At 37.0% G+C, this 26,540-nt stretch overlaps 2 protein-coding genes across 3 annotated transcripts; one reads left to right on the top strand and one right to left on the bottom strand.

Annotated features, from left to right (window-relative positions):
• Positions 1-3,416: 3,416 nt before the first annotated feature.
• Positions 3,417-9,514, top strand: LOC112280344 (BTB/POZ domain-containing protein At5g48800). 2 transcript variants are annotated; one of them, XM_024515746.3, is made up of 8 exons: positions 3,417-3,758; positions 4,089-4,776; positions 5,120-5,189; positions 5,698-6,086; positions 6,423-6,726; positions 7,135-7,452; positions 7,776-7,988; positions 8,511-9,514. In XM_024515746.3, the coding sequence occupies exons 2-8, from the start codon at positions 4,655-4,657 to the stop codon at positions 9,072-9,074; spliced, it is 1,980 nt and encodes a 659-aa protein (XP_024371514.1). In that variant the 5' UTR covers positions 3,417-3,758; positions 4,089-4,654; the 3' UTR covers positions 9,075-9,514. The 2 variants fall into 2 exon arrangements, with proteins under 2 accessions (XP_024371514.1, XP_090106621.1); XM_090250495.1 differs by having other exon boundaries at positions 3,427-3,566.
• A 286-nt stretch (positions 9,515-9,800) lies between these two features.
• Positions 9,801-18,940, bottom strand: LOC112280336 (uncharacterized). Its single transcript, XM_090250484.1, has 28 exons — positions 18,799-18,940; positions 18,168-18,303; positions 17,778-17,849; positions 17,527-17,598; positions 17,264-17,335; positions 17,085-17,156; positions 16,878-16,949; positions 16,660-16,731; positions 16,407-16,478; positions 16,107-16,175; positions 15,755-15,826; positions 15,555-15,626; positions 15,290-15,361; positions 15,011-15,082; positions 14,656-14,727; positions 14,436-14,507; positions 14,032-14,103; positions 13,765-13,836; positions 13,496-13,573; positions 13,281-13,304; positions 13,051-13,122; positions 12,845-12,916; positions 12,662-12,733; positions 12,414-12,496; positions 12,051-12,179; positions 11,529-11,867; positions 10,972-11,345; positions 9,801-10,607 (listed from the first exon to the last, which is right to left on the bottom strand). The coding sequence occupies exons 1-28, from the start codon at positions 18,905-18,907 to the stop codon at positions 10,251-10,253; spliced, it is 2,994 nt and encodes a 997-aa protein (XP_090106610.1). The 5' UTR covers positions 18,908-18,940; the 3' UTR covers positions 9,801-10,250.
• Positions 18,941-26,540: the final 7,600 nt, after the last annotated feature.

The following is a 26,540-nucleotide window of genomic DNA, read 5'->3' as shown; positions in this document are numbered from 1 at the left end:
CAATTAATTGCATCATAAGCTTTGAAAAATTGAATTTAGAATTGATACTCTTCTTCCTCAATTATATAATTTCATATGAGGAAAGATAAAAAATACATGGAAATTAATTAGAACTTGGAAATGATGCACAAACATCCATAAGAACTTACAAAGATCTATAGAAACTTGTAGAACTTATAAAAATCAAAAGAAATAATAGGAACTTGGAAATGCAAAGAAAACATATAGAAATCCATGAAAACTTCATAAACTCACAAAAATCTATGAAAATTCAAGAAACACATAGGAATTCATAAGAACTTTGAAATACTTAGGAATCCACAAGAACATAAAAAAAAAATTAAATTAAATTAAAAAAAAAAAAAAAAAAAAAAAAAAACTTTTCTATACCCAAAAGTATGTATTTTAATTATATATCTTTTTTATGATTCACTTCTCCAAATATTATAAAGATCCTAGATCCTTAAAATAATGAAGAATAAAACACCACTTTAAATATATTTTATCTCAAATTTCTTTTAACTTAGTTATTTAAATAGTTGTAATAAATAAAAATTATATTTTTTAATTATACTAAAGAAAACATAAATGATTCTATTGTTATGAAAATATTTTTTAATTTTTTTTGGTCAACTTTTCTATAAAAATGATCAAAATTTGACTGAACAACCACAAAGTAAAATTTTACAACCTTTTTCGTGGCCAAGAAAAGTGTGAATAAACCAAGATGCTTAAGAAATGGAACTCAAGAAAACGTACAGCCACTGGTGATGAGCACCTTGCAGTCTTTGCAGATGCTTAAAATGGAGAGCTTGAAAGTTATACCTGATTGGGGTGATTCTAAATTGGGGTAAAAAATTAAAAAAAAAAAAAAAAAAAAAAAAACTAAAATAAACTGGTTTTTTGCATTGCAGAGAACTCATTCTAAATCGTCACAAAATTTTAAGGTTTGCATTAGTTTGTTTAAAAAGAAAAATTAAAATTTTGTTGGGTGTCTACTCTATGCACAATCCTAAAAATAATCTTTAAACCATTCTACAAAAACGTTTGCTGTGTTTAATAGCATTCAAGCTGTTTTAAGTAGTTCTAAAAAAATGATTTTTCACAGAAGTGTAATCATTACACAATTGTGTAGTGGAATTACCGCAAAGTCAATAATCATTACACACTATACATCATGGTAGATACTTTTTAATTTTTTAAAAAAATTGGCTTCGTTATTAAAATTTCTAAAAAAATCTTACATTCCCAAGTGATCATAAAAATTTAATTCTTAATTTTATCAAAAAAATAATTCAACTTCATTCTTTTAAAGAAAATAGGCAAAGATCCTTTCTAAAGCATCCAATGCCGTCAAAATTCATAAATTTTGTAAATACTTCAAAGCAACTAATTTTTTTAAAAGACTACAACATAATATTCTTATATATTCTACATTAAAATAATTTAAATTTCATTATTTTATTATCAAAATAATGCCATCAAAATCTTCATTAAATTACCTATTGGGAACAAAAATAGATTTAATTATAAAATATATATAATATATTTTTAGTAAATATTTATAAATATAAGTATTTTTGTATATGTCTATATATATACATTAAAAATAAAAATAAATTATACAATATTTTATCTAGAAAGCTTCATAACATGAAATTTGAAAAATGGTTAATGAAATAAAAATAATTGTATGTATCTATAATAACACTTCAATAAAGCTTTTAGATTTTTTTTATCACTTTGGAAACAATAAATAAAAAACACTATATATATATATATATATATATATATACACACACACACACACACACACAAATGTATTATGAAACCCAAAGAATTTGATCTTGTTTTGTTTTGTTTCTTTTTTGAAATTTTGAATTTTTGTTAATGTTGCCCTAGACATATTTTTATACAGTGTGTTTTTTTCCACTTGCGTAAATGCATACTTACTCGCTAGATAAACACATCTTTCAATAAATGAATAAATAAATAAATAAATAAATCTTTATAAAAGAATCCCTTACAAAAGAAAAATACATTCATTTGTGCATGTCCTACATGCTGTTGTAAAATTTGAAGTTACGATTATGTAGTAACTTAATCTCTATTGAATTTAAGAATAAGGTTTTTGTTTTTTTACACATAATTTCACAAGTTAGCAAGTTACTATCGATTTTTTGACGTGTTGAACTTTGAACAAAGAACAACTTTTAAGCAATATTATTCTGCTAGGTTTTGAAATTTTGAACCTAATATTTTTTATTTTATTTTATTTTTCAATTATCAGTATCTGTGTGTGTGTACCTATACATACATACATAATGCATACCCATGTTCATGAATAGAATCGATTTTGTGGAAAATATTTAAACTTATTAACTTAAATTACATGTGACCCTAGAATTGACAGAAATGTTAGCGTTTTATACATATTTTTCATGGTCCATGGGTATGAAAAGATAATTAAATATTGTACATTGTAAAACATAAAGACATATTCTAACAAAGTATTTTCAGTAAATTTTGTATGTGATTGTTCGTTCTGTACATTTGCAACATCCAACAATATATATGTGTGTGTGAATACATGTACATACATATAACATAATTGTAAATCTGTGCAATGAATGTATATTTTGCAAATGCACTTTACATTTCTTATTTCTTATGACTCTAAGTGATGATTTTGCCAATATTTTTTAAAATAAACCACAATCAACACTAGCCACTTTTAAAGCTCATTTATGTAATGTGAGATCATTATTTATTTATTTATTTATTTATTTATTGTTGATATTGATGTATCTTGAAACCTATGGTAGTTCAGGTATAGAAGAAGTTGATTGCGAATCATACATATTATGATTATTATTATTATTATTATTATTATTTTGTTTTAACATGTGTTCAAGGAAAACCTACAGCTAACAGGATGTTATTTCCTTTACCGAAGTGGTGACACGGTGGCCATGCTGGATGGACGACTCTCAAGAGAGATGAAGTTGGGGCACGGCAACGAGGGAGGGGAAGGGATGAAGGAAGCGAGGAAGGAAGAAAGGGAGGGAGGGAAGGCGAGCATGGAAACTGGGAAAATGAAGGAGGGCAGGGGAGAGAGTCTAGGGCTGCGGGAAAGTGAAGAAGAAGAAGTAGGCTTCTCTTCTGGCGATCCGAGATGCGGGGGAGTACCCTTGCAGTTTCATGTGGCCTCTATTCATTCATTCCCCCTTGCTTCCTTCCTACCTGGTTTGCACGGAAACAACAAACAACTGTTGCTCGTTGCTCGTTGCTCCTCGTCTCAGCTTCTTCTACTCTCCCCCACCCTCCTCATCCATCCCATTGTTCCATGGATATTCCACTCAGCTCACGCAACACATACCCCCCCCCCCCGCCCCCCCCAACTCCTTCCTTCCCTTCCCTACCACTCCTCCTCTACTCTCCTGACTGCCTGTTTCATCAGGCCACCGACTCCCCGTCTCTTCACATCGGCAACCCTGCATTTCCCTCGTCCTTTCCTCCAGTAAATCCGCTTTTCTGGCCTTGGTGCGGTACTTGCGGGTGTAATGGTGCGTACTCTGAATTGTTCCACGTAGTCTGACGCGAAAGATTGTGTCCTCTGGATACATTTATGCATCCTTTCCGTCAGGATGGCTCGAGCGTGCCTGTCCCAATATTCTTTTGCCGCAAGCGCCGAAATCCTCGATTCTCCACAAAGAATGCACTGTCGTCAACCTGCAGTCTACAACATTGAAACATAGGCACTCCCCTTTCTCTGGCTGTGCAGTAGTCCTTTCCTACTTCTTACCTATTACTTTAAAATACTATAAGATAGGTGTTTTATCAGCAGCCATTGGAGTGAGTGATTTATGATTCTTCTCAACCCCCTTCAACTATTCTCCTACTGTTGTCTGTCACCGCTCCGCTTGCCATTTTATCAACCCCCCCCCCCCCCCAGTAGCTGGTCGATTGGTGTTTTAACCGACTGCGTGGTCAGAAAACTAGAGTTTTCTATATTTACATGCATGTGGTCCTCCCTGACGTGATCTCATGTGAAAAACTCATTTCATCCTACTTCTGTCCTACTACAGGTTTCATGCTATTGCGGCACACCTCTTCGTAGCTGTCCGCTAACTTGACATCTGCAAAACGCCTCTATCTCTCTGATGCAGCTTTCCTCTGCCAGCTTGTGATGCTTTGCACGAGAAATGGAATTCGGAGCTGCTGTTGAATGTGGCTAGTGATTTTTGGAAATCACGTAGAGGGTTCTTGTCGTCAGGCGACAGGAAATGCTTCTGATTGTCCACTTACTTCGCCATCCCTTTTTTTTAGCTCTGCTGCATTTTCATGTGGGCTCTGACGCCTTTCACTTAGGTTTATTATGAGCACTAGCCTGCTTGTGGTGGATTGTGCTTGAGGAGCCGTGATAGAAGGAAGTTGATACATTACCGAGAGGATTATGTTGTCCGAGAGGTGTAGTACGACAGAGCGGAATCGGAGGTTAGGAGTTGGTCATTAAGCTGTGCATTCGCTGTGGTAGCCGAGAAAACAGTAGTTTGGGGAGGGGAGGAATTGCAGCTGCAGTAGTTACCGAAAAGAAGGCAAGCTGGAGGAAAGAGGAGCAAAAACGGATTGGTTATCGAGAACCCGCGCAGATATGGCGGTGACGCCAAAGTTTGACACATTGAAGCCGCTCCCCGCCCGGCGGCACTCACTTGACGTTGTATCAGGACGAAGAACCTCACGTGCTAGTTTCTCTATGAAGCGCACGAATGAGTGGTAACTATCTCGTCCTCATCTCATTTGTCATTCCATAATTTCTCTTCTCGACATTCTTCTACCACTATCTAACATTGCTGTCTTGGTCTTGATTATCATAAGAATGTGTTCGCCAGACATCGTTAGGTTCACCTCAACTTTCTTCCACATTCTTCAACCCTTGAAATGCCTCCAGAAAATCTTGCGTCACTTCGACGCTAAGATTTTGTAACGAATTGCTAGCTGATGTGGAGTGAGTACTGCGTTCAACTTCTGAAGTCCTTGGAGAATATGACAGCGTCATGCGTAGGGATTTAGATTTGTTAGCGTGTACGTTTCTTATTGTTTGCCATATCTGTTGCAGGGTACTAACAACGGATGTTCCCAGCGACTTAGTTGTCGAAGCCGGGGGCATGAATTTTTCGTTACACAAGGTCAGTAATTGTGTCTTTTTCTTTGGCATCTCAATAGACTAGGACTTTCATTGGCTAGCTCTTGCACCTGTTTATATTCTCTGCGCAGGTATCTTTCTGTGGGAACCGCGAACAGATGTCCGTAGCAGGTTAGTTTTCAAGTTGCCTGCTACATTAAGCCTTTATAGGGGTTTGCAGCAACGAAACTTTTGATTCTGTAAGGAGGGTGCAAGTACGCGCTCATCAGAGATTGGCAGTGTCGTGTCGCTTTGTTGTACCACATCGTAATTCTGAGCAGGCTCCCTGAAGTGGTTGGCTGAATCTTTTTTACATTGATTAATGCCGCACTTCGCTTTGTAACGCTCTCCAGGGTTACTGCGTTAGCATGCAACACACTAAAACATGCTAGTTCTAATTAGTCGTAGATGTTCACATATTTTATTAACTGCAGTTTACCTCCAGAAGTACAGTATATTTGAATGGAGATTAGAGAATTGACGTTTTTAACTTCGAAATGGCTGTTTATCAGTTTCCACTGGTTGCAAGGAGTGGACGTATAAGGAAACTTGTACCAAATTTGGTAGACAACGAGAATCCCAACTTGCTGCGGCTTACTGACGTACCTGGGGGTGCCGAGGCTTTTGATCTAGCGGCTAAGTTTTGTTACGGCATCAACTTTGAGATCACAACGTCAAATGTAGCTGTATTGCGGTGTGCTGCTGAGTATTTAGAAATGACAGAACCTTACGGCGAAAACAACCTGGTGGCACGAACTGAGACCTTTCTCTCGGAGGTCGTCTTGCAAAGTCTGGCAGATTCCATTGCCGTTCTTCATAATTGTGAGAACCTTCTTCCCCTTGCAGAAGACCTGGGAATCGTAAGCAAATGCATAGAGTCTGCAGCAACGAAAGCTTGCAGGTGATAATTTGTTCCTTAATACTTTTACTTGTGACACGTTTAGTTCACCTTCTTTACGCCTTGGGCGGTATAACAGTTCAATTTTCTTCCCGTGATCCTGGTTGATGAATCTTGTCCTCTCTAAGGCTGTTTTAATTCAGTCACTTGAGTACTGATTAAGTGGTCTCTTGCAAGGTGTATGAGCATCTTAACACTGTAGCTTATTTAATTGTAAGTTGACGATTTTACCATTCTATGGCTACCTTCAAGATCGAAGTGTTTCTTTCATCTGATCAATAACAAAAGTTTGTAGAAACTTCTTTTGTATCTAAGAAGATCGTTTGCATCGATTTGCAGGGAACAGAACACCAATGCCATAGGTCGCTCTGAATTAGGTGGTTCAGGCCGCTCTGAGAATTTTAAGCTGTCAAGTAGCAGTAATTTTTCACATGCCAGCAAAGTTCCCATGGCGGACTGGTGGGCCGAAGATTTAGCTGTACTGCGCATTGATTTATACCAAAGGTTATTAGCTGCCATGAGAACGAAGGGCCTACGGGTGGAGAGTATCGGAGGGGCGCTCATGCATTTCGCTCATCGGTCTCTTAAGGGATTTAATAGGAAACAAAACGGGAGAAGTGATTTGAAGCCCCCAAAGATGAAGGTGCTACCTTCCTCTGTAATTTGTACATTTTCAATAAGGACTATGCATGTCAAGATTATTATGAGTTATGTATGTTGATAAGGTAGCTGCCGAAATCTCTACCTTCTACTTGAGCATATCCGGACTTACATTTCTATGAAATGATTCCTAATTCACATCATATTCATAGTGAAATTGAACAGCTGGTGAGCTCCTCTTAGGGGTACTTGGATGAATCCAGCCAGTACTGGTTATTGTGGGTTATCTTTTACTGGTTCCTTATTTACCGATCTCCTTAGGTATCTGCAGGTCACGAATATATACTGTTGTGAATCTTCTTGTGAAGGGTACAATGCTACCTCTAGTTTGGGTACTTCTTGTTTGTTTCAGTACTGAATGTTTGCTTTGAGCACCTTGGTCGCAATTCAGGTTCACGACACTTCTACAGCGATGGAGCACGAACAACGTATTCTAGTGGAAACCATCGTCAGCTTACTGCCTCCTGAAAAGAACACAGCTTCGTGCAGCTTCTTATTTGGATTACTTCGAACAGCAATTATGTTAGATACAACCTTGGCATGTAGACTGGATCTTGAAAAGCGAATTGGAATGCAGCTGGAGCAGGCAACGTTGGATGATCTGTTAATTCCTTCCTTCTCCTACACAGGAGATACCTTGTTTGATAATGACATAGTTCATCGTATTGTCGTCAACTTTCTGCAACAAGATGACAGTGATGATTTACAAGTATAAACATCCTAAACCGAAGATCAACATTTTTTTCCTTCTTCATTTGTTCTCTTTCTTCTTCTTCTTCTTCTTCTTTTTTTTCTTTTTTCTTTTTTTTTTTTTTTTTTTTTTTTTGTCGATTGAGTCAAGTATTGAGACCTGTCGATTGTAAAGTTGAAAACTGTTGTCATCGATTGAATATCTCATTCAGCTGCTAATCACTGTTGTGAGTCAGCTGATGTCGATACCCTAGCTTTATAGGTTCGAATGGTCAGTGGAGGTCGCTGTAGCTGCATGCACGGTGGTGTTATCCTGAGACACGTTATGGGTATTTTTGTCAGGTGGCCCACACCATGTACGATTCAGATAATGGAGGATCTCTTTCTCAAAGTGCGATGATGAAGGTAGCAAAGCTGGTTGATAGCTATCTGGCAGAAATTGCACCTGATGCAAACCTTAAGCTTTCCAAGTTTCTTGCACTCGCTGAAATCTTGCCTGATTATGCAAGAGTGGTGGACGATGGACTGTACAGAGCAATTGATATTTATCTCAAGGTACTGTAGCTATCAATGACCCTACTTTAGTCCTCATTTCGGCCTGCACCCCTCTATTCGTTTCATTGCACTAATCCATGAATCTTTCACGGGCTGTTTCAGCCCTGTAAGTTTTGATGTTTACAACACGCTAGGTAGGCATCTCTGATATCTGACGGCCATTCTGGATGAAAGCTAGGACCTTGTTTTGCATTTGGTTGTTTTAGAGATCTCGGGGCTGGATTTTTTTCGTGATATTTCGACTTCTTTTTTTACTTTGTCTTTTTTTTTTTTTTTTTTTTTTTTTTTTCTCAACAAGCTCACAGTCAGGCTGATTTCTTTTGAATTATGTTGCCATTTATAGACGGAATGCAACGGGATAAGTAAATATGCAAACTTGTAGATTTTGGAAACATCAGTTTGATATAATATATTGCTTGTTTGGCATGTTTCTGTTTTGAGCTTGTTTCGAAGTGGCATGCTGTATTCTTCCATCTCTTCATGACGCTCCTTGAGTCTGGATTACATGCTTCTGTCTTACAGGCACATCCAGCATTGTCCGAGGTGGATAGAAAGAAATTATGCAAGTTGATGGACTGCCAGAAACTATCACAAGAGGCTTGCACACATGCAGCCCAAAATGAAAGGTTACCGGTGCAAGTGGTTGTCCAAGTTCTTTACTTTGAGCAGCTACGAATGCGAAATGCGCTTGCGGCAGGAGCTTTTGCTGATGCGACGGACACTGGCGGCGGAAACTACCAACACCGGCTGGGCAATGAGAATCTGAGTGCTGCACATTCACCAAAAGATAGTTATTCCCTCATTCGGCGGGAGAATAGAGAACTCAAGTTGGAACTTGCGCGAATGCGGATGCGGTTAACTGACCTTGAAAATGATCATGCGCTAATGAAGCAAGACATGCAGGAGAAACCTGTAAAGAGCTCAAAATCAACAGTTGGTAGGAAATTAAGCAGATTAAACCCATTTGCTCGCAGAGACTCGAAAGACTTAAGCTCCAGTAATGGCAGTGCCAATCCTGTTCAAGTTACAGAATCTAATTCGCGAAGTGGATTCGGTAGGAGACCGAGAAGGCACTCAATCTCATAGTGATGGTGTTGCTTCGCAGCTTAGGGACAAATATACTGGTACCAAAATTAAGTTGAGGAAGTGATTAGTTTGCAGAAGTATGATAGGATGCCAACTGTTCATGTCATCGCAGCGTCTGTACATGTTATCGCAGCGTCTATACATGTGTACCATTATCATGTCAAGGTGTATGAGGTTAAAGTTTTCTCGTGTGCGGGTTCTTTGCTAGCCGGACCTGTGCAAGACTATGAATCAAGTGTATGTAGAAGGGAGGTTTAAATAGTTACAGGTTGAAAATCCTGCCTTTTTAATAGTAGCAAAGGTAAATTAGTTGGGAGCACTGAATTTTGGACATTAATACGTAGGCCATTTCCCTCATTACTTCTAAGTAGTGTACCCTGGATTTTTTGCGCTTTATATGAAGTCGTGAAATGGACGAGTAGGGAAAGCTCTTTGACACATGTTCAAGTGAGAACTTTTGACTTTGATGTGAGTTGTTAAACTATGGTGTACACTGCTAGAAGGAATGTCGGAGGGAATGGAATACCAAGTTGGTCAGGTACATCCAGTTCTAACATATGTTTCAACTGCTTTATGCAAATTATAATGAATAGTGTAATTTGTAGGGTAACTATGAACAGAGCAGAAAGAATTTTCTTGGTTTGAAAGTGCCTAATATTTGAAGTGTAGGAAAACTTAATTCATACAAACCCATTGAGTCGTGCAGGTGGCAGAGGGGCTGAGGTGTGATTGAAGGGCCAAAAGAAGGTTTATAGAATGACAGAAAAGTAAATCAAACCTGATAAATGGCCACTCGGCGTCTCGGTTTCTCTGTCGCTAATAGATCTTACTGGTTCGGATTGCTGTTTGAATGTATTCATACAGCACTCTTTGACTTGTATGTGACATGAGTCTCGCTTGATGATCAGTCCCAGCAGGAAGTAGAGTAATTCCAGTGGGCCACTGGGTGGCCTGATAGCAACCGAGCACTCAGCCAATTTCTACAGGTTCCGTCAGGGACAGAACAAATGCAGCTTGAGGACTCCATGATCTACCCTCATTGCAGTATCTCTACCATTCTATTTAATTTACTGACAGGGAATTTACAGGTGGACACAATGGGACTCGAGTTTTGTTTTTGTTTAAGAATTGGGAAGGTTGTTCAGGCGGAGAGTGGCCTCGACATTGAGTAATCTATCACATATTTCGTGAATTGATCACATTCTCAAACTGGTCCAGCAAGTCTCCGCCGGAGGAAGTGCTGTTGGCATTGATGCCCTCGGCTGGCTTAGCGCTGTAGGTGTCGATGTAACGCCGATGTTTGGATCCTGGCGAGGGATAGGTTGGGGGTTTGTAAGGGGATGACGCCACTGGTAGAAGTGAGCTCAGCACTTGAGCCACATCATACATGGTAGGTCGTTGTGATGGTGTTTGTTTTGCACACAACAGTGCCAGCTTCAGCGCCTTCTCAAGGTGGTTCATACTTGGACATGTTGCTCGCACGTATGGGTCCACAAACTCCAGCAGATTCTTGTCTTCGATTTTGGACCTCACCTGCAAGCCAGATACAAACAACGATGGTTAGCAACTATTTCGTTTAGAATCTGTAGAAAGGTATTCTGTAATATATCTCTACTATGACTTCCTAAGTCAAGAATGTAACACTGATAAGAACTACAACTAGGACTTCAACTCAGTTAGGTTCAATAAAGCATTCAGAGACAATCGGTAATTCTTTCACGTGTTGCAAACAACAGAAGTTACTGAATAAGCAAATCTCTCTCGTAAATGAAGTTATCTTTCTCTCATGAAAAATAATATAAAACAGCTTAGTGAAAAATATGTGCAGTTTCAGTGGTCTTTGTCACAAATGACAAATGAAGCCAAGAAGATTGTGTTGTCGCAGGGGTGGGCTTACCCAATCGAGTAAATTTACTTCATCATCAACGGCCTTTTTGCCCATGAGAAGCTCCAGAAGAACTATACCGAAGCTGTAGACATCTGACTTCTCATTCAGACGAGAAGTTTGGGCGTATTCTGGATCGATGTATCCTATCGTACCCAGCACAAATGTTGAGGTATGCGTCCGGGTAGGTTGAATGTTTTTAGCGAGCCCAAAATCACACAGGTGCGCCTCCATATTCGCATTCAGAAGTATGTTGCACGATTTCACATCCCGATGGATAACTTGAGGTTTACAGTCTTGGTGTAGGTATGCGAGTCCTTGTGATGCCCCCAATGCTATCTTCAGACGTGTGTTCCAATCCATCTTTTTGGACCGCTTTGCATGTCCTGAACATAACAGCAGAATCTTGAAGTGCTAAAAACATTCCAGTGTAAAATGTTCTTAAATTTTAATGACAATGCAGCCAATCTACACGTCCTCGTGCGCTTGGAAGCTCTACGAAATATCAATGAGATTGAACTGATGAAGAGGGTTCAATTGAAGGGGGGCAGATGAGAGCAGCTTCTCACCATGAAGATGGTCATACAAGCTACCGTACTCCATAAAATCGTAAAAGAGAAAGTTGCCAGCTGATGACATGGAGTAACCACGCAGACTCACAACATTACGGTGCTTGATGTTACCCAATGTTTTCAACTCTGTCTCGAATTCATGAATGTTTTGAGGATAGTAATTAAACAGCTTCTTGATGGCGATTGAGTGACCGTTCTTGAGAGTGCATTTGTACACAGTACTGGAACCTCCCCTCCCTGCCACGTACTTCTCGCTCAGATTCTCCGTCAGACGCATCATCTCCTCGTAAGACTGTGGCGCCATTCCCAAGTGAAATGTCACTAATTTTGGTGGCCCTGCTCATGGTGGATGTTTCCCCAATACTTGTGAGCCATCCCCACTGTTTCTATAATGACGCTGACTGTTGCAAAATAATTCCCACTAACAATTTATACTGCGTGAAAATACCTCAAATCCGTTCCAAGGATGCGTTGAAAGCATGTGCCCACAATTTATGCGCGTGAAATTTCAAAATGTACCTTGTGGTGCTTTAGACATCTTTAGAAGGTGACGAGGCCGCATGATGCGCATGGCTCCGAACAATAGAAGAGCGAGGAGGCAAATAACAGAGATCGAGATTCCCCATGCAGCTGTTGCTCCCAGTGGACCTAAGCATTGACGAGAGGTTTGTCTTCAGAATTGGCCACACGCTGCCGCTCCATGTGAAGTGAATGATTTGTATGAAGGTTACATCATTGCATCCACAACGTGAAGGACATTGTATGAAGGACACAACAGCAATGATCGTTTTAGCTGAGCCTCTACATTTGACAGTTCACGTTACATCATTTTTTACGAATTATACTTTTCACGTGAGTTGTAGTGGACTTTTGAAGGCGTACCATTCGTTCGAGATGCACCCTTAGGCATCGTCTTCTTGCACAAATTATTAATTGCAGTGCATAGCTGGGGATTGCCATAGTAGCTGCGTCAACCACGCCCAAAACCCATATTGAACACATATCGATATAGAACTTGACTGACAGCCTGTTAACCATCGACCCTGCCAATGCTCGTCAGTGCACATGATTATATTTTGCATCTGCTACCACTGCTAAATGTCGAAAACATGTCAATAAAACGGCATTACCTGCTAAGGGGAAACCTTGCGAATATGTCTGAAACAGGAACTTCTCCAGATAAATGGTTGTATGAAAGATTCCTGCAGCAAGAGACCGGTCTTACTAAAAGGCTGTATCAAAGATTAAAAGTTAGTACACAGGGATAGGAGCATAAAATGAAAGCTACAAACATTATTGGGCGATTCACTTACAAGTTCTTCAAGTTGAAGCAATTATTAAGCTGCCTTGGTATTGAACCTGAAAGATTGTTGAATGATAAATCTCTGCCAAACAATGAAGAACGTCAGAGCGAAGCTACTGAAAGATAAATGCCGAGCACCAACTTTTTAGACCAGCAGTAAAAAAAATGGAATAAAAATTAGGGCACAAGATCAAAGTTGAAGCCAGTAGTTCTTACATGAAATTCACTTCTTCAAGTTGGCCTAGCTCAATTGGTATTGGCCCAAAAAACTCGTTGTGCGAAAGATCACTGGAACAAAAACCCTTCATTAGTTGGGATCCAAATTGTACGTCGAACACTTATTCCTTCGTATAATCTCCTCCAAATGCGCCATTATGCTTTATGAAATGAGTTGTGACATGTGATTTATGTTGAGGACGGTAACATAAAAGGGACTTATAACTTACAGGTAATTGAGATGAGAGCATTGTCTGGAAAGAAAACACAAAATTGTGATAGTTAACTACGGTTAAATCAGAAGGTGCACTGCTATGTATATTTGCACAAGCGAAATAAAATGAAAACTTCCTCTCTTGACAGAATCTAACATAAAATGCGAACAGTGGTACAAGATGCATCCATCATGCGTGAGCCGCTAAAGGGAAAGGCAATCGAGACTCACAAGTAACTTAGGGTGGTCGAGTTACTCGTACCCCCTTGGACACCTATCGGGCCGCTCAATTTGTTGGCGTGCAGGTCTCTATTGGGCCCTCACAATCGCAAAGAGCATAGTGAGTCTGTAGTTAGAATAATTTATATCAACTAATTTAAATTTAATTCAGCCCAACCTTGATAGAAACTCGTTTAGAGTCTTTAGAAAACCTCAACATGACACACTAAGTTGTGAATCCATGGTAAGTCCACAGCCATAAATGAATAATGAAAACTTACAGGTAAAGCAGATGCTCAAGACTGCCGATGGAACTAGGTACCGGACCGGTCAGATTGTTGTGTGACAAATCTCTGCAATAAACAGCAGCTTCACCACTTCAAATCAGAATTCTTATGATCTGATCCTTCCAGAGGAGGCCTCTTGATTTTTCACTTGTAATAATTAAACAAATAAATAAAGAGAAATCAGGCGCACTAAGCACCAAACAGGCAGTCGTTGAATGTGTAGAGAATTGCGGCATTGACAATGTTCTTGAGAACACTCACAATTTGTCAAGATTGAGAATAAGTCCAACCTCTTCGGGGATAAATCCCGAAAAAGAGTTTGAGGAGAGGTTCCTAGGAGAACAGGTCACAAACCATTCAAATAAACAGAGCATGTTAATCATAAATCCTAATGACCATGGTTTTGGTTGAACCATAAACAATTACTAAGCTTAGTATACGATTGACCAAAGATACACTGCCTAATGAAAGATATGCTGGGTAATGAAGGTATTTCTGTCGGATGAATATTCAAACAGTAAAGAGATATATAAAACAAAAAGTAGATGATCCTGTCATATTTCATGAAGGGTGGTCGAGTTACTCGTACCCCCTTGGACACCTATCAGTAGAATATCAATTTCTTTTGCGAGCTATCAGTAGAATACAAATTGCATGGCACTTACAAGTTTGTCAGATTGGTTAGTTTCTCAAGATCTGGTAGGATGGTGCCATTCAGCCTGTTTCCATGTAAATCCCTGCACAGTCATGCCTATATTGCAACTCACTCGGGCATATCTGTTGATGTGGAGTGAAAGCTTATCTAAAAAACTTACGAGTTCATCAAAGCCTAGTACAACCTCTGCCTGCATAAGCGACAAGATATGAGGGAGCATTTCCACTTACAGAAGGTTCAAGGCTGCGAGGGAGCTGATGTTTCCAGGTATAGGACCTGTCAGTTCATTCTCAGACACCTTCCTGAAATTCAAGCAGGAACCATCATAATCGAAAAGTTAGAGATTTGATATTCTAAAAGTGGCAAGTACAGATTAAATCTTTTCACTCCCCTTGACTGGATCAAAGTGGAAAACCGTCATAAAAATTACAAAAACGGAACTAAGCTCACTGGCACCAAAGAAACTAAATGGTGTATCATTCACACTTATTACCCTCATAAAAATTCATCGACCAATATAAACTTCTGTTAACACCAAGTGAAATAAAACGTGTATAATTGTTGCAAGTAATGGATAATACTTACAATTCAAAAAGATCTGTAAGGGAACCAAGCTCAGAAGGTATTTCGCCAGTCAATTGATTGTTGTTCAATTCTCTAAAAAACACATTCAGGGGATGTGAGGTGTTTCTACTGTAAAGGTAGGACAGGAAACTGAGGAATGTTACGACGATGAATGCACCACATCTATGATATAAACTGATTCCATAAATTAAATAAAAACTAATTATCATACTCAAAGACTTCTTTCTAACAAATATAATGAGTGGTTTCAAGGGATAAGCATCTGGGGTCGTGCGTTACAAATAGTTTAAACGGGTCATGTTGCCCAGCTCTGCAGGTATCGAACCCGTCAAACGGTTGTTATAGAGGTACCTGAATATGGATGATTAAGCACTACGTTATTCACTTAGCACGTCACATCCGTCTATGATCCAAACTGAATATCTACAGATTAAATTTCACTCTGACATCACACAGAACTTGTAATCAACTTCTCAACTTCATTTTGCAAACAAGAACAAAACTTAAAAGCATATTGCAGAATATAGTTTGGTGAATGACTCACAATTTAGTAACTGAAGTCAGATTCCCAAGGATAGGTGGAATTGGACCCTCAAGATGGTTTGAGCTCAAATCTCTGAGACAAAAGCATTCAGTAAACGTCAAATGTTCTATGTTTCAGTGAAACTTTATTTTCCAATCCAAAATCATCTGCAACCTGCTCAGAAGATGAACTTGAAGATAAATTTAGAGGTTGTGATTTACAGGATGACAAGTGCTTGCATCAGCCCAAGCACCTCCGGAATTCGGCCGCTTAACCTGTTGCCTTCCAAAGACCTGATACACACGATTTATGTTAAGCACGCTTTACCCAGAAACGTAATAGCAAGCAATAATACCATTAGAAAAATTATTCAACCGACTTCATCAATAAAGAACAATGTATTGAAAATTGAACCAACGTGAACAATTTGGTTTTAGAAATTGCGAGCAAAGTAAACTACTCGAGATACCAGATACCTTCCGGCTTCCAGTATAAACCAATCGCAAAGTCATGACAACATTGTTAACAGTAATTCGACGCGAACAAATGTGAAATTAGAGTAAATTCACTTACAAGGTGCTCACTTGGAGGTAACCGATGTTGTACGGTATTTCTCCATTTAAGTCATTGCAACTCAAATCCCTGCAACCCAATATCATATCTTAGTAGAGAGGGAGAACTGGCAACACACACACACACACCCATATATATATATATATATATATATAAGATCGCTGCAAAATTGTGCTAGACATAGCGGAATGATCAATTTTAATATATATATATATATATATATAAGATCGCTGCAAAATTGTGCTAGACATAGCGGAATGATCAATTTTAATACATAAGGATTGCTTTGCAAAGACATACAAGATCTGAAAGGACGTGCAGTTTCCGATTCCATCTGGTATTGGACCTGTGAGGTTGTTGTTGCGCACATTGCTAGTATACATGGCACACCATATTTTAGGTCAGACATCTCTAAACCGTCTAGGATTACTTCAGAATCTGTGTTCTTCACATTCATTGAAGTTTACAGTTCTTTCTGAAAACAATCTGATTGGAAAAGTATAAAGTACAATACATTAAATGATGGAAATAAAATATGGTGTAGATGCTTTACAAGTAGGCAAGCTGGGTAAGCTGGCACATATCGGCGGACAAACTTCCTGTGAGATAATTCCCCCTGAGCATGCTGTAAAAAGACAACAAATAGTTCACAAGCAGGTCTTTCGACCACCGCAGTCACAATACCCACTTTGGTATAACTTTCCAACTCCTTCCAATCCTCGACTTCTTTGATCAAGGAAGAACAAAATTGAAGTAAAGTGAAGGGCTTACAGATACTGAAGGGACTCGCTCCAATAAATCAAGGAGGGTATCGGCCCGGAAAGTTCGTTCATCTGGAGATCTCTGGTCACTCACACGCAAATTTTCTTAAAATAAGAATGATAAAAGAATTCTGCCAGAGTATCAATCTGCACTTGAATCATATAATTACCATGTAGAGTAGTTACTAAACGCTTGTGAAGACAACGAATTACTTACAAATGTTCAAGGTTTGTGAGACTTGAAAATGTTGATGGAATCGGACCATTGAGATGGTTGTATCCCAAAGCTCTGCACACCACAATACTTTCTCAGTTGGTCAAACCTGTTGGGGTGTAAAAGCCAGTAACAAACTCAGAAATGTGTAAAGTTCTACGTTCAAAAGTTCGATGACTCACAGAAACTCTAGTTGTTGAAGCTGTGACATGAGATAAGGAATTTCGCCAGTCAGGTTGTTATATTGCAAATTCCTGTAAAAGTTCAGAGTGTTGCTTAGTTGTACAACAATAAGGAGGAGATATTTAATGCATGAAATGCGTCTCTCAACAAGAATTATCCATCTTGTTCACATAAATCTGAGAGCATCAGGTTCACATTTTACAATTTTCGAACTTAATGCAGGGTTAAAAATATAGATTCTAGCGTCCACCGAAAGCCTTACAAATAAACCAAGCTTATACAATTGCTTATCTCCGTAGGAATTTGCCCAGAAATATTATTCTCACTCATATCCCTGCAGCCAAAAATTTAGGATTAATGTCTTAAAACTGTCTGGCTGATCAATGTCAAACACCGAACACAGCATGAAAGGAGATATAACAGGCGGAGGATGAAAGCTGAGTGTTGAAAACTACATCTAGAATACAAATCTAATACGATTACCTGCACTGGGTCAATGCATTGGATACTCACAAATACTGAAGACTGTGTAGATTGCCAATTGCTGGAGATATTTCTCCTGAGAGAGCAAGAACTGAGATGTTTCTGCAGGATTGGTGCAACTCAACATTCAGAAATTAATCAATGCCGCTCTTTCACAGTTGGCCGTGTGAGAAATGAAATCTGATAACTTATTAATACCCACAATGCGTCATAGATGGTTGATAAATATTACTGGAAAGAAAATGCATCTATAAATATATTAGGGAACCTGAGGAAAATTTTAAGTATGCACAGCAAAAGATTGGCTGTTATATCCTAAATTGGCGATTGGAATGGATTAACAAAGAGGTTAAACATTTACTGGCTTGCTGAAGCTTGTCATGACACTAGATGAAAAGCCATGAGCGAGTGCAGGCTTACAAGTTGGTGACCAAAAAGGTGGTATTATCACAAGTTACTCCACGCCAGTGGCATGGGCTCTGACTTCCCTCGCTCCAGTCATACAGCTCCAACTCACCGTTCTCGAAAACCCTTTTCAGCTCAATTAATGCAGCAACTGCGCATTCCAAAGTATTTGATTTGACAAACTAAGGATTCATCACTCCTTTTGGCACCTATTTTGCTTTGTCGAAATGCGTCTAACAGCCAACTGTAACTGCTAATCGGCTAAAGTTTCTTCACCTGGACCAAATAGACTCGTTGCAAGATTGACAGCACTTCGTTGAATCCTGATCTCATATTTTTGGCTATTTGTAAGTAAATTAGACCCACGCATATCATTTCTGATTTGAATCCAAACTTAGGTTTTGAAAATCTACCATCTATAGTCATCCATAACATCTTAAACTCTTCCTTCAAGAACTTATATTTAGCTCAAAGAGTTTAGCGCAAGGACAACGAGACTAAAACATTTCACAGAAGTCGCGGAATAACCTCCGCGAAGAAAGGCCGCGACTGAGTCCTGTAGGGTAAATTTGAAAATCCTGCCAGGATATCAGTATCAAACTCGGTGGTGACAAAACATTAGACTAATTAGAAGAGGAGCTTATACCTTCATCTGCAATTGTCGTGGATGAGCATTTTAAATTCAAATAAAATGATGTAACAATCAGCAAGAAGCTCAAGCGCCGCACTAGTGCGAACCAATACCCTCCTGACATTGTCTCCGACTTTGTGTGTATTTATCTCTGAGGCTTGAAGCTGACCTTCAGTTCACTCTCACCATTTACTGCAAACCAAATGACATCGAGATATGCTTCTCATAGATTCTCCTATGCGCATGTGTAGTCCTAATCGTCATTGCAGGGAGAAGGAACTCGGTGGTACTCGTGCGAGGTGTGGCCTCCATCATCCATTTGCCGGCCCTTGCAGACCAGCGCTGACCCTGAACGCTGGTGATTCCGCCCACAAACAAGAAAACTGCATAAACCTCGCTTCCAATCGGACTCGAAATCGTGACTCTCCTCACATGGTACCCCCATCAGCGCGAACAAGCGTAACTGCTCTCCTGGACTTTGGCATTTCAGAACTTAAAAGGAAAGAGGAGAAGCCTCCAGCTGCAAGCAGATTAATCCTCCTTCACGTCAGAAAGTCATTGGTACTCTATATCCCCTTGCCTGGAAGCAGTCGCTCACTCCATGAAAGTCTATTACGCGAAAGGAGGAACTACTCTTCAGCCAAGGGACAGTGTTGATAGTGCGGAGGAAATGTGACAAAAAGCCACACTCTGAGTCTAATACAGGACAAAGGAATCAAATATCGCTAGTCTTGTTCCTCAGCTCCCAAAGCTCTAAGGTTGTGAGAGAAACGGTAACAGCAAGTTTTTATACAAGATGTTAATTGAGACACACGGCATTTCAAATGAACTACCGACTACAAGGCAGCTACGGGTAGCGGGTAGGATAACACAACATCTTTCGTAATGAAGCCATCTCCGGATTCATTCAGGTTTTAGAGCAGGCTGCGTAGAATCTTGGGCATGAGGAGAAAGCTCTGTACGTGCAGCAAGCTAGGCACTGAATTAATGTGGGAGTGAGAGGGATGGTGGGCACACTGGAGTGTAGACAAAATAAGTCAGGAGGGGGGGAGCAGTAGGGCCAGCCCATTCTTGATGACAATCATGAGCTCACCTTACACCTGCAACAGCTTGACAGCAACAAAAACCCAAGGGGGAGGGGGAGATGTTTGCTAGCCAGTGAATGCAACAGCAGCCTCAAATCTTATTAAGGGCGTAATTCATAATCTGTACTTACAGCAAAACGAACTGACAAGACCACCAAGAGAGGCGGTGAGTGAGATATGGTGCGACAGAGGGGTAGGACCCGAGGGAAGAGGTCGACGAGATTACAAAATGGGTGGGCAAAGGGCCGGCTAACTTCGCATGGCTTGGCTTGGGGTGTAGGTTAGGCTGATAGAGCACACGAGGGGGAGCGAGCGGTTAAGTTTTTGACAGGCAAGCAGGTAGGCAGGCAGGCCAGCGGTACAGCTTGAGCTCAGATCAGCTCATGAACATGTCACCGCAGCCGTTCCGACCCGAGCAGAGCGTCAAGACGTCGATCGTCCGTCCCCGCGTGACAACGAACGTCCTGTCATGCAGATGAGTGGGAGAGGGCAATGTGTAAATTCACGTTTCGCGGTTGAATTGCAATCATATGGTGCATTGCATTGCATTGAATCGCATCGGTGCCTGCGACAAGGAACGCAGCAGCGGCAGCAGCAGCTCGGGTAATGAGGCAGTGGGAGGGAGGGCAGAGAGAGAAAGAGTCAGAGGGGTGAGACAGACAGACAGACAGACAGACAGCGTGCAGGGGGGGGGGGGGATGCACTTCTCCCTGCTGTGCCCTGCCCTGCCCTGCCCTGCCACTGCATGGGAATGGGAATGGATCCATGGAACTGCCTCCCCCTCCGTGCGACCCTATGTCTCATCCACCCTCCTACTCCTCATCCTCCTGATTCATTCATTCCTTCCATGTCCTTCCTACTTCCATTTCATCCTTCCATATCTTTTCCCATTCATCCCATACACTAACCTTAATGCTTAGGCGCCCCTTTTTCTTCTTCCTCTCGTTCCTTTTCTTTTGTTTCTATTCCATCATTCTTTGTGCCATTCAAATCATTGCCTCCACAACTTTTGTGCATTTTCTTCATTTTTCCATGAAACCATGAAACCGCTTCTAAAAGCGTACCACATCTTCAGAAGTACATGATTGAATTCTATCTCTCTCTATATATACATATATATATATATATATATATATATATGTGAGCTTTGAATAATTATTATTAAATTAAAGAAATACTAGTAAATTTGTAGCATATAACATGGATCTATAACATCAAGATTGGATATCAGATCTATGATTTCTTAAAATTATAGTATTTTCATTTACTATTGTCATAAAAATTTATGCTTTTAAAAGTAGTCTCATATATACCTATATCTTAATACATATTAATACAGTATCCTTTAAAATAGAAAAAAAAAAATTACAAAAATTTAGGAATCAGGTTTTAAATTAAACTAAGTTGATTTAAAACTTAATTTCATAAAAAAACTAATGCATCACTATGCGAGTTTCAAACTGTGAAATAAATGTTTCAATACCAAGTCAGTTAGTAAAATTAGAGTTCATCGGTAATTTACAGTAGACTAAAGTATATCCTTTATGATCATTTTGAAAAATAGAATATTGAATTGAACCAGGATTAAAATTTAAAAAATTCATATAGTATATAAAATTAGTTTAATTTTTTTAAATAGGCGTGTTTATAGTTGATTTTTCTTTTAAATCCAAGCTAGAAAGAATATTTTTAAATGTGAATATTAGAGCATTATATAAAACAATCTTTGAATAATTTTAAGGAATGGATTACTTCTAATTAAGTGATGAAAATTTCAAGAAAAAAAAAAAAAAAAACAAAACAAAACAAAACAATACAAAAACATAAATGAAATCATTTGTGATTTAATAAAATCCTCATAGTAATACAGAGAACTTGATGTTTTCTAATAAATGTATGTATATATGTATTTCTTGTTATGAAGATTTAGAGTTTTAAAATTAATAAAATTATTTTTTTATATTATTTAAAATTTTACTTAATTTTTAAAAATTATATATTTCTCCAAACAATAATTGTCTTTCATTCTCACTTTTTATTTCTACTCTAAAATTGATGAAGCATTAAAAAATCATGTCAATTATTCTTTTATTTCTGTAGCAAGAATATTTTAAACAATAGCAAGATTTTACTTTTCCTTAAAGATATTTAGTGCTACTAGTATGGATTTTATATTTATTTTATGCATGAATATGTTTACTTGTAGCTTTTTATTTATACATTTCTGATGTTTTGAGTTTAACACCTATTATATGATTAACATCTGCAAATAAATGGTATATATGTTGAAAAGGTATCTTACATACTAAAAAATGTTTGAATGTTGTACAATGTTTACAATACTTTGAAATATATTAGTGTTTAAGTATTAATGCTAATAACTGTACATTGTCAAGAATATCTCATAATATGCAATGATGTTCATAAACTACAAGAGATTGCATAGTCATCCGTTTCCAGAAACTAAATACTCTATTTACTTGATTTTATTTATAATCTCTGAAAAAAAAAAATTAACCAAAAACAGAGCAAAATATTGAATAGTAATTTACCCAAAACTATTTCAGATAATCTAGGAAGTTGATGTATAAATTTTTTAGAGTAAGGTTTTGTATTAATGTATGAATAAAATTCTAAATATGCATTTTGTGATTAGTTCTATCAGCCAATTGATGTGTTGTATAATTAAAAATTAATGATTATAATTTCTCTATCACAAAGTATAAGGATATACACAATATTGATATTTTAATTCTATTTAAATTATCTAATTTAGAAAAAATGTTTTTTCCTCATAAAATCTATCAATCGAAATTGTATACTTAAAAATAAGAAAGTTTATTTTCATTTTCACATGTTATTTTATTTATTGTAAAATATATAGTTTTATAAATTTAAATTAACAGAAAAAGAAAATATTATATCAGAACATAAAAAAATTATATTTCATGATATCAGTAAGATGTAACGTGCATGACAATGACATGCTCTTAATGTAAATAAAAGCATATTCTTATTCTTTACATTATCTATTTTGGATATGATTTGTACATGTAATTTGAAGCATTTTTATTGTATTTCTCAAATACATTCAAAAGCCGTTTCAAGGAAAATGCAACAACCTCTTGTGCTATTATTCAACTTGATGAATTCTGGTGTCGTGTGCCTCAGTTTATGCTTATTTGATCCTTGTTGAATAATAACAGGTGGCTATGGTATTTATAATACAATTTTTAATTTTTAATTTTTTGTTAAGCAAGACTTCCTTCAATCTTATTGTTGTTGATACCTGATTATTTCATCATTTGTAAATTTTAAAACATAAAACAATTTATTTTTGTTTACAACACCTATGGGTCTATCAATACAGATTTATAATTTTTGAAACATATAAAGTAAAATTGTTGAAATTGAGTTTTACTGAATTAGATGTTAACTTTTTTGAGAAATTTTGTTGGACCTTTTTGAATTTGACATCTATTTATTGCACGTTTGACAGTGTTAATGCTGTCATCATAATAAAAAAATATTTAAATTTTACATCAATAAAGTTGTTTAATCAATATAATTAAAAATTTAACATAATGAATATAAAACTCAATAGTATATATATATATATAGTCATCATTAATATACATATTTATGGTTTTATTTAAGAATGTTGCTTATGCCACTATAATTTTTGCTATTGCCACCACAACTTGCCATCTATCTTGTGTTACACACCACAATGCATTTTTTGGAACATTAAAAGAATGTGCACTTTATCATTGTGGTGTTTACTAGCAATGTTTTGTGAAGTGCATTGTAGTGTGATAGAATTTTAGGGTAACTTGTGGTTACATTAGCAACAATTGTGATCACATGTGGTGGATGGCAAAATGTGTTTTCTAGTAGTGAAAGTTGTGGTGGCAATATCAACACCCTCATTTAAATTAAAAGCATGATATACATGATTGTGGAATAAAAATGATTTTTGAATGCTTATTATTTGTTATGAATAAATTTTAAAATTTAAAATAAAGCAAACAAAATATTTGTATATATACAAGATTTAATTTTATTTTGTGTCAAAATCAAGCATTGAGAAATCATGAAAGAAAACAAATGAACAGAAGGACAATGAACAAATCCAGGCTAATGTGTGCATTACAACCACACAAGTCAATGGATGGAATCCCAAGTTGGGACACCTACATATCTCTACCTTCCTACCAACCAACCAACCAACCAGGGAGGGGGTAGGTGGAAAGCCAATTCCACACCTAATTACTCACATTTGCACAGTGGCCAGTATTTGATATAACTTTGGTAATATACCATCTTAACATGATGGAGATTGTGGGTTCAAATCCCATTGCTCCAAAAAATATTATAAGATTTTTACTTTTTTTTATTTTATATTTAAGATAGTTCCATTTATTTTTAACTAAATGAAACTATCTATTTTTTTATTAAATATTTTTTTCAATTTATATATTTAGATTTCTGTTTTTTTTCACAAAAAAAATGCATTGTTTAAGTTAATTATTTTTTAAGTTTTTTTATTTTTAATAAATAATAAATTTCTTTTTTTTTTTATTGAAGTTTTTAAGAAGTATATTTTTTATATATATGATTGTAGGTTATAATTTTTATTAATTTATTAAATTATTCTGATAAATTAGAATCTTTTTCAGTTGTTGTGTAATAAAAGCTTTTTGAACGACCTGTTAAAATAGATTGAGCTAATGAAAAAGCTTTTATTCTAGCTTGTTTCCACCCCTCCCCCCCCCCCATCTTTCCACTCCTTGTAGGCAGTCAGTGAGTGAGTCAGTATGTGAGTCAGTGAGAGTGTTGTGCATCCCAATGAATGGAGGGGAACTTGAGCACCCATGGATTGATTTGTGGTGCTTGCATGCCCTGCTGTGCTGTGCCATGACACAACAAGGCAACGCATGCAGCCTCCTCTCCCTCCTTCCTCAATTTCACTTACTCACTCACTCACTCACTGGGTGTCCTGGCCCTGGTCCTGCCCTCATTGCCATTGCTATAAGTATTTGCTTATCAAGACCATCATCCTTCACATCATTATCATTACCATCACCATCACCATCACTGCCATCATTACATCTCTTTCTCTCTCTCACCCCATGAGTGTATTTCATCCAGGTTTACCATATTATTTTGCCCAACCTTCCTTACATTCTCTATCATGTTGTTCCTTCTTCCAGTATCTATTGCTTACGTAAGGTTTTATTTCCAATCATCTATGATTCATGCACTTTAGTGTTCACCACAGGCCTTGAATGGCCTGTCTTTGGTTCACAGAGGAAGCATTCACTATCCATAATAAAAGCAAACAGATGGCAAAGGGGCCATACCACAGAACCTGGGCTTGAATGCAAGACATGATTCTTCATAATTACAATGCTTGATGACACTTGAATGAACTCAATTCAGAAAGCCCTTTTTAAAAAAAGAAAGGATGATTCCTAAACTGTTCAAATACTAAATCAAGACATTGAAGAAAAAAAATAAATATATATATATATATATGAAATCAATTGAATACATGAAAAGGATAAGCACATTGTATTTCATAAACATCATATTCATTGAAAGAAGTAACATGTATTTCATAAGCATTATACTAAAACCAATTCTTTGAAGGAAAAAATTATATATATACACACACACACACTGTGATACCCCTCTCTCAACAAAAAAATAAAAAAAATAAACTACAAACAACATGCATCAAAATTCTCTTGATAATGGTACATTAGATTTATTAAAAATTTATTATAAGGAAGAATTCATCTCTTTGAGAAAAAAAAATTACAGCCATAAAAAAAATTACCTATAAATATTATTAATAGAATAATGTGACTTAATATGTTTTTAAATATATATTTTTAAATTTTTAATAAACATATTTAAATTACTTCCATTGCAATATATCTTTGAAATATAATTTTATAGTTTAAAAAGTATTTATAAAGTATTATTTCTCTTCATCATCATCATAATTTTTTTTCTTTTTTTCTTTTTATTTATTTATATATACGTGTTTATTTATATAAACTACACATGTTTTTCAAATATTAGTTTTGTTTTTATAATAGGACAATCACTTGTCAAGTTAGAAGTTTCATAGATATAAATTTGACTTTATATGTATTGATAGTTGATTGGTAGGATGAAAACTTGACTAACAAGTTAGCCATGTATTGCACATGTTGGTGACTTATGATACAAGTTGGCCATGTGGCACATATGTAAGAAACTTGGCTTGCAAGTTAAACTCATGTTTTATAAATTAGACACATGTTGGAAGTCCTATAGAATGTCACCATGTAGCTCCTAGTTAAATAGTAAATATGGAGGCAAATTTTTTTTTTTCATTTTTATTAGTGCATTTCTTGTCCTTGATAATTTGATAAGAATACTATTTCAGTATTTTTATTTTTTTAGAAGTGAATCAATTATCTTATTTCTTTTGTTATGTTTTATAGTGATGGAAGGAAAAATTATGGATGCTGTATCTAATGGAGGTGAAAATAGATTTGCAACTATTACAAATCTTCACTAGCTTATCAACACTCTTAAAGTGGAAATCCCTTCTATTTTTAATGTCCAATACAGAAGTAAAATTCCTATGCCTATTAAAAAAGTCAACAATGAAACTTA

Source organism: Physcomitrium patens, chromosome 1, assembly GCF_059467195.1.
Source record: "Physcomitrium patens ecotype Gransden chromosome 1, ASM5946719v1, whole genome shotgun sequence".
In the NCBI taxonomy this organism is placed as follows: Eukaryota; Viridiplantae; Streptophyta; class Bryopsida; order Funariales; family Funariaceae; genus Physcomitrium; species Physcomitrium patens.
The sequence above is the reverse complement of the archived record's forward strand: the minus strand, read 5'-3'. Positions and strand labels throughout refer to the sequence as shown.

Bases quoted from the DNA above. Each gene is read 5' to 3' on its own strand.
- LOC112280344 (XM_024515746.3), top strand. From the start codon at position 4,655: ATGGCGGTGACGCCAAAGTTTGACACATTGAAGCCGCTCCCCGCCCGG. The intron at 5,190-5,697 runs GTCAGTAATTGT...GCTGTTTATCAG, and splicing joins TGAATTTTTCGTTACACAAG to TTTCCACTGGTTGCAAGGAG. The intron at 7,989-8,510 runs GTACTGTAGCTA...TCTGTCTTACAG, and splicing joins CAATTGATATTTATCTCAAG to GCACATCCAGCATTGTCCGA.
- LOC112280336 (XM_090250484.1), bottom strand. From the start codon at position 18,907: ATGTCAGGAGGGTATTGGTTCGCACTAGTGCGGCGCTTGAGCTTCTTG. The intron at 15,362-15,554 runs GTGAGTCATTCA...ATCCATATTCAG, and splicing joins CTGACTTCAGTTACTAAATT to GTACCTCTATAACAACCGTT. The intron at 14,104-14,435 runs GTAAGTGCCATG...CTGTTCTCCTAG, and splicing joins CTAACCAATCTGACAAACTT to GAACCTCTCCTCAAACTCTT.